Source organism: Trichomycterus rosablanca, chromosome 15 (genome assembly GCF_030014385.1).
Source record: "Trichomycterus rosablanca isolate fTriRos1 chromosome 15, fTriRos1.hap1, whole genome shotgun sequence".
Lineage (NCBI taxonomy): Eukaryota > Metazoa > Chordata > Actinopteri > Siluriformes > Trichomycteridae > Trichomycterus > Trichomycterus rosablanca.
This window is the reverse complement of record NC_086002.1, coordinates 19,048,041-19,055,259: the sequence shown is the minus strand read 5'-3', so window position 1 is coordinate 19,055,259 and position 7,219 is coordinate 19,048,041. Positions and strand designations below refer to the sequence as shown.

The window sequence follows — 7,219 nt, the reverse complement described above, 5'->3', positions numbered from 1 at the left end:
TGGTCAAGGATGGGTTTTGGCGGGAGCTACACCTTCCGCAACCTACGGACATCGATGGTGCACCACGTGAGTACACGGTCGTCGAGGTGTCGCAAAGCATACGTGTGTGACGATGTCATAGAGTTTCATTTTTATTCATCTGTCTGTCTGTCTGTCTGTCTTTCTGTCGTGTCCTCAGACGAAGAACCTGAGTCCCAGCAAGAGGCTGTCGGTTCATAGGGCCATGTGCCATTCTGAGGCGGTGGCCTCTAAATTCTACCTGCCGCTGAACACAGTGCAGGAGGCAGCCAAAGTGCGTAGGTTGCAGGAGGGTGAGGAGTCACCGGAGGAACGCCCCCACTGCAGCGGTGTCCTCCCCGCCACCCGCCCCGCCACCCGCCGCAGCCTCCGTAAGGACCTGGGATTGTCCGAGAGCAGTGACACCGACTGTTCCGGAGAGGACCCCGGTGCACGAACGGAGGAAGCGTCCCCTCCGGAAGAGTCGCGGAGGGTTACACGAAAGCGGGTCAGGATAATAGAGCCCCAAGACTCAAGTTCCGACGAACCCTCTGGGACGACTGCGCCCTCCCGGGGTACTCCTCTACAGGTGAGACGATCGCGTCGCGTGACGTCCGAGTCCTACGTCGGCATCGCCTAACTGTCTGTGTCTTTTTGTTTCCCAACAGGAATACACAGTCCTTGGTACTTTAGCATCGCCGGACCACACGTACTGTGGCACGCCCGTGAAGGTGAGGCCCGAGGCGATGGAGGCCATCGTCCCACGCGGGCGTGCCAGGGTTGCCCTGAGCCCGCTGGCGATTAAGATAGACACCTCGTCTGAGTCAAGTCCGGACATGGAAGTGGAGGAGGTGTCGTTCGAGCCCAGCGCCACCTTTTAGGGGTGGAATGTTTGGAGTTGTTATGTTTTTGTTAGGGTTAGCCAGGGACCCATTCGATGTCATGTAGGGTCAGCTTTTAACAGTTATTCTGGTGTCGTTCACGTTGTTTGTCCATGTCTGTCCTAATTTTGTTGTGAGTAGTTCATCGTTTTACGCCGAGTGTCACGTGTTCGTGTTATTGAAGTTCGATTGTTTGTGAAAGACGTGTCTCTCTTTTTCTTTCTTACTTACTTACTTATTGTCTTTGCACCACCGTTCCGCCCGTGCCCGAACGACGTGGCGTGTGTCGTGTCACCCTGTCTTTCTGTGTCAGGTCAGGACCCCTGGCCCAGAGTCTCGGACGAGACCCATCTCCACCACGGTTCGGGTGAGTCACAGGTAAGCGAGTCGCATGTAATGCCACTTTGGCAAAAAGTTGGCCAAACTTGCCTTCACCTTTAGTCCTGACCCAGCCATGAGCCCTTACCTGACCTCTACCCCCCCCAGCCTAACCCCCCAACCTAGGTGTCCCAGCCCTAACCTGACCCCTTAGCTGACCTCCACCTTCATCCCTGACCTATCCCCGAGGCCCACCTGACCCCGACTCTCGGTCGTACTCAGAAACCTCTGGGTTAGGGTCCTAGGCCGACGTGGGGTATCTCGGGACACCTCGGCCATTCCCAAAATTCTCTCAAGCCGGGAACCTGCGACCATATGGTGCGGGAGGATGGCTTGGTAATCCCGATGACAACTCGGTCATCATATCCCCTAACCCAGCTTTCCAAAGTCCACTTTCCCTACGAACTGACACCGTCGCCCATAGGCTGTCCCAGGCCACCTCACTCCGCCTCCGCTCTGCGGGGCTCGGGGCGACCTAGGACAGTGTCGTCATCTGAAAACAGTTTGGTACTCCTTCCCTCTCTGGCCCCGAACCCGACCCGTTGGCCTCCCTACGCCGCCCTCGCGCAACACGCCACGAGTTAGGGTCGCATTTCGGCTTTGGCGTCCGGGCCACGGACTCTGATCATGTGATTTTCGAGGCACCCGGTGGCCCGGGTACCGAGTTAGCTTTTTTCGGCCTTTTCGTCGTGACCGATGACCCTAACGTGGCCCCCGGGGGTGGCTGAGCGAGTTTCGGCCAATTCCGAGTCGTGTGACCCAAAGTGCCCCGGGGACACTTTGGGAACGTCTGGGGCGGGGCCCGTGAAAACTCGGTAAAGTTCCGGGCACGGGGACCCCTGGTGGACTTTGCGGTCCTGGGGTTATCGGAAATAGTACCAAGTGGTCCTGGGGGTCCACCGGCACCGGACCGGATGATCGCCACCGGTGTGTCCGGAGTCCGGTACTGCACGCGGCGTAACGGGCGAACGGGAGGGGGTGGGGACTCCGTTCCAATTTTCTCCGGGACCAGAAGGGCCCACCGGGAGAAGTTTGGGATTTTTGGCACCCCCTGTGGCCACGCGATAAATCGGCGAAAATTCACTATGGGATTTTACATGCGTTTTTGGCCGACTTCAAACGCCTTTGCCGTGAAAATAGGACGTTTTCTGAACGAGCTCGTACGGCCACCGAAATCGCGAGGCGCGTGCAAGGCCTAGGCACGAGCGACATGTCGGAAGCCCGAGTCCGTGGGTCGAGGGGTCGCCGAGATACGGCCCCCGACGCGTGCGCGCGTAGGCCCAGGCCCGGAGAAGCACGTCCCGGGGTCCCGCGAGGGAAGCGGAGGTCGCGGGCCCGCAGGATCCGAGCACGATGCGTGGGGCCCGGGCACGAGCGACATATCGGAGCCCCGTGACCGTGGGTCGAGGGGTCGCCGAGATACGGCCCTCGACGCGTGCGCGCGTAGGCCCAGGCCCGGAGAAGCACGTCCCGGGGTGCCGCGAGGGAAGCGGAGGTCGCGGGCCCCTCCGGTTCGGGAGCGGGGGCCCGAGATAGGAGTGGTCATCGGTGACACTTTGGTGATATTATTCACTAACCAGCCCGTTTGTGTCCAGAACGAGAAGCCACCAGGGCGACTCCGGACTCCGAGTCGAGCGCTCCCGTCCGGGTCCCGCGTCCGTAGGACCTTCCTAGGGCTACTTCCTGTTCCCGCCTACCTGAGGGGCGGGGCTTCGGACATGCGGCGCGTCCGGCCCATGGGGCAACCCACGCCGAGTCTCGGACCGACACGAGCGCCCTCGGCCTCGGTGCGCCCAGACGCCCCGTCGAGACACCGAGGCCTATGACTTGTACTCCGGCAGAGCACGTGCCGAGTCTCAGGGTGGGAAAAGGCGACGTTTCGGAAAGCGAGTCCGCAGGCCCGCCGGATCCGAGCGTCACGTGCGGGGCCCGGGCACGAGCGACATGTCGGAGCCCCGTGACCGTGGGCCCTTCGGTTCCGGAGTGGGGGCCCTGGACCCGAGTCGTCGTCGGTGACACTTTGGTGATATTAATTACTAACCAGCCCGTTCATGTCCAGGATAGAAAGCCATCAGCGCGACTCAGGACGACCCACGCCTAGTCCGGGACCGATACGAGCGCCCCGAGCGTAGGTAGCGAGGTAGCGGGCCCAACGGATCCGAGTACCGGGGGGGTAAGGGGGGGGAACACGTCGGGGTCACGAGTGAAACTGTTCGATGGGCACCACGAGCCCGTAAACGTACTCTGTTCTTCTTTTCTTGTCTTCAAGTCGCCGAGCGCGAATATTACATTGCTAAATGTAAGAGGACGGCCCTGATGGACCGTCTCGCCGAGCTGAGGGCCAGCCACCCCGATGTCGCGATGGTCACCACCCTGGACATCGGACACACGGGGAGGCTGTACCCTCCGCCGTCCACGTCCAGCGCAGCTTCGCAGGCGGCGGCCGCGTCTGAACGTGAGGCCGGAACGAGGCGCGGCCGGACGAGGCGCGGCCGCGCCCCAGCTCCGATTGCCGGAGCTGCCTGGCCTTGGCGCGCCGGGTGACCGAGCTGGAGGCCCGGCTGGGCCTCGTGCCTCAGGGGATTTGCCCCAGAGTACAGTGTCAAGAGAATCTGTACGAGCTCCAGAGGCTGGTGTCGCGTAGTCCTAAGAAGTCACTCAGGCAGAAGTTCTCCAGACGCGAGAACTTTCAGGAGCACTAGTCTCCCGTGTACGGTGAGTGCCGTCCACCTTGTCCGTACGCGACGACCTCTTCCCACGAGATGCCAGAGGCATCGTCTTTAACTTTGCCATTCTTTTCGCTTTCACAGAGAAGTTGCTGCAGGAATTCCTCAGCCACTGTGTGGGGACAAACCCGTCGGCGAAGAAATTGGAGAATGGCAAGGGCTCCGTCACCCACATGAGGAGATTCCTGATCTTCGCCGGCGAGGGCCGACTCATCAAGGGGAACTTCGGGTTCCTAAGTTCACACAGCTGCATCAGAAAGTGAGTATCGGACACGTGTCCTGCTTCGCCGTGCGAGCTCGTCCCTCCTCGCCGATTTACGCGCGCGTGTGTTTGTGCGTGCGTGCGTGCGCTTTCACGTCTGTTTTTCAGTTGGATCAGAGTCTTGCTCGAAGACAAGCTGGCCGCCACCACCATACGATGTAATCTGATGAGCCTTCGTAAATTTTTTGAATTCCTATCGTACGTCCCAAGGAAGACTTTAAATTTGAATGGCGTACAGTTTATTTGGCTGCGTAATGAGATAAAGCTCAGGCTGAGAGACATACAGAAGGACGTGACCTGCCACAGACAGTCCGTCCGCAAGCAGGCGACCAGTGAGTATCGCGCCCGAATACCTCACGGTAGGTCCGTGGAGACCGTGGCCGTGACGATAACCCCTTTCTGTGCTATTTTTCGCCCCACAGAGAACATAGTCCCCGGGCAGGATCTGAAGTGCTTTAGAAGGGAGGCCAGCCTAATTCTACCGGCCAAGATCGGTGAGTGCGTTCGCACGCGTCTCTCTTGCCCGATCTCGCGCGTGCGAGACGGACCCTATCCGAGTGTCTGTTCTTTTCCTTTCTCTCCCCGCAGAATCCCTCAAGCACGGTGTCGGTGAGAACCTGCGACAGGTGTTTGGACTCTTGACCGGGTACTTTGTGTCCATCTCCGGTCACAGGGCCGGCGTGCTGAAGAACTTAAAGGTGGAGGAGGTGCAGAACGCAGAGGTGGATGGGGACCACGTCACTATAGACGTGAGTGTTGTGTCGGGGTCCCCGTGAGTTAGGTCCCGTGCCGGTTTCGGGCCGGCTGACGCCTTGTCCCGTGTCACTGTCCCGCAGGTGGAGGAACACAAGAGTGCCGCCACGTACAGACACGCACAGCTCAGCCTGAGCCTTCGCGAGTTCGAGTGGCTGGAAGGCGTGATCGTGGCCCGTGAGAATTTCCCCGGCTCGGAGTCGCCTTATTTCTTTTTTAACTCTGCGGGTGGCAGGTGCGAAAAAGTACTGTCGTACTTTAAGATTGAATGGAGCAGGATGGGCTTCGGGGGTTCCTACACCTTTAGGAACCTCCGTACCTCCATGGTGCACCACGTGAGTACAACGTCTTTGATTTCTTCTCCACGCACGCGTGACCACGTCTCAGAGTTTGATTTCTTTCTTCGTTTGTGTTTGTTCTCAGACCAAGAACCTCAGCCCCAGGAAGAGGCTCGCGGTGCACAGGGCAATGTGCCACTTGGAGTCCGTCGCCGCCAAGTTTTACGTGCCTCTCAATAGCGTCGAGGAGGCCAGACTCCAGGAGGCAGCGGGCGAGGACGAACACCGCGCCGGCCCCTCCGGCAGCCGCAGCAGAAGCTCGCGCAGACGGACCGCACCCAGCTCCGAGGACTCTGGAGAGGAGGACGAGGAGGTGGCGAGCTCGACCCCCGAACGCCACCGGGTGCAGAGGGCCCAGCGCTCCAGGATCATCCGACCGCGGGACTCCTCCGATTCCGACGAGCCCACGTCCGTGGGCGTGCAGGCGGAGAGGAGTCCTCCATCGGTGAGAGACACTACGTGAGACCGTAGCGCGTCACCGAGAGCCTAGGCCTCGTCTCAACCTTCTGTGTGTCTCTCTCTCTCTCTCTCTCTCTTCCCACTAGGGTTACACGGTGTTGGGGATCGGGCCCTCTCCGGACCACTCGTACTGTGGCACCCCGGTCAAGGTGAAGGAGAAGGTCATGGACGCCATCATCTGTTCGGGGCGTCCCAGCATCCGCCTGAGGATGATCTCTTTGTCTTCGAGCTCCTCCTCCTCCTCGAACGACGAGACGGCGGTGGAGGAGATGCCCCTTGAACCCAGTGCCACGTTCTAGGTCAACGTGTAGATGTCCATTGGGCCTCTTTCTCTTTTCGGTCCTCGCGATCACGTTCAGTTCTGGGGCAGTTGTTCTTGGAAGTTTGCCAATACCTGTACGTAGTTGTCTGTTCCCGACATCGATTGTAAATAGTACCGTCTCTTGTCATCACTTTTGAATAGTTGTTTACTTTTTTCGTTTCTTTGTAAGTGGTTTCTTTAGTTTGCCAATACTGTAACGTATCGTTTGTCTTTTGTCACTGCTTGTAAGTAGTTCCATGTTTTGTCGTTGTTTGTGAACGATTGCCTTCTTTGGTTTTTGCGTGTTAGGGTTTGTGATTAAAGTCTCTGTTTGCCATCACGACGGGTCTGTCTCTCTCTCTCTCTCTCTCTCTCTCTCTCTCTCTCTCTGGTGCCACGGGCCCAAGAAACGGAACGGAGTCGCTAGGCTGATCCGAGACGGTTCGGTGATCTGTCCCCTACACACCGAAACACGGCTCCGTCCGATCATCAAACGGTCCATTCGAAAGGCGCGCTTCTGCGAGGGCGTCGCGGTGCCAAAGCGTCTCGGATCCCCGAAGTGGTTTTTTGGGGCCAGCAGCCGAACCGAGGGCCCAGACGCCACCGGATCCGTACCGTGGGGCTCCTCGTGCCGAGACGCACCGTACGGCATGGTCCCCGTCCTTCTAGCTCAGAGCGATGGAAAACACTAGGGTTAGGGATAAAATCACCAAAGCGTCTCGGATCCCCGAAGTGGTTTTTTGGGGCCAGCAGCCGAACCGAGGGCCCAGACGCCACCGGATCCGTACCGGGGGGCCCTGGGGCACCCCAAAGGGTGTGTCTTCCACCCTGGGGGCTGGGCTAGGCTTAAGTCGCAACAGGCGCTGCAGTTTGACACTTTGGCGATGTCACTACACTTTTGCGATCCTTCCCTCCGAGGGTCCCGAGAAAACACACCGGTCCGACCTGGCACCGCCCTCGTGCCCTGGGGCACCCTACAGGGTGTGTCTTCCATCCTGGGGGCTGGGCTAGGCTTAAGTCGCAACAGGCGCTGCAGTTTGACACTTTGGCGATCCTTCCCTCCGAGGGTCCCGAGACCACTCCAGGCTGACCTGGCACCGCCCTCGTGCCCTGGGGCACCCTAC

General features: G+C 59.4%; 1 protein-coding gene across 1 annotated transcript; it reads left to right on the top strand.

Moving 5' to 3' along the window:
* Positions 1-3,078: 3,078 nt before the first annotated feature.
* Positions 3,079-6,093, top strand: LOC134328348 (uncharacterized). The gene is made up of 9 exons (XM_063009452.1): positions 3,079-3,268; positions 3,526-3,711; positions 3,977-4,241; positions 4,353-4,576; positions 4,667-4,738; positions 4,833-4,993; positions 5,081-5,332; positions 5,421-5,780; positions 5,881-6,093. Exons 1-9 carry the CDS (start codon positions 3,079-3,081, stop codon positions 6,091-6,093), a joined length of 1,923 nt encoding a protein of 640 aa, XP_062865522.1.
* Positions 6,094-7,219: the final 1,126 nt, after the last annotated feature.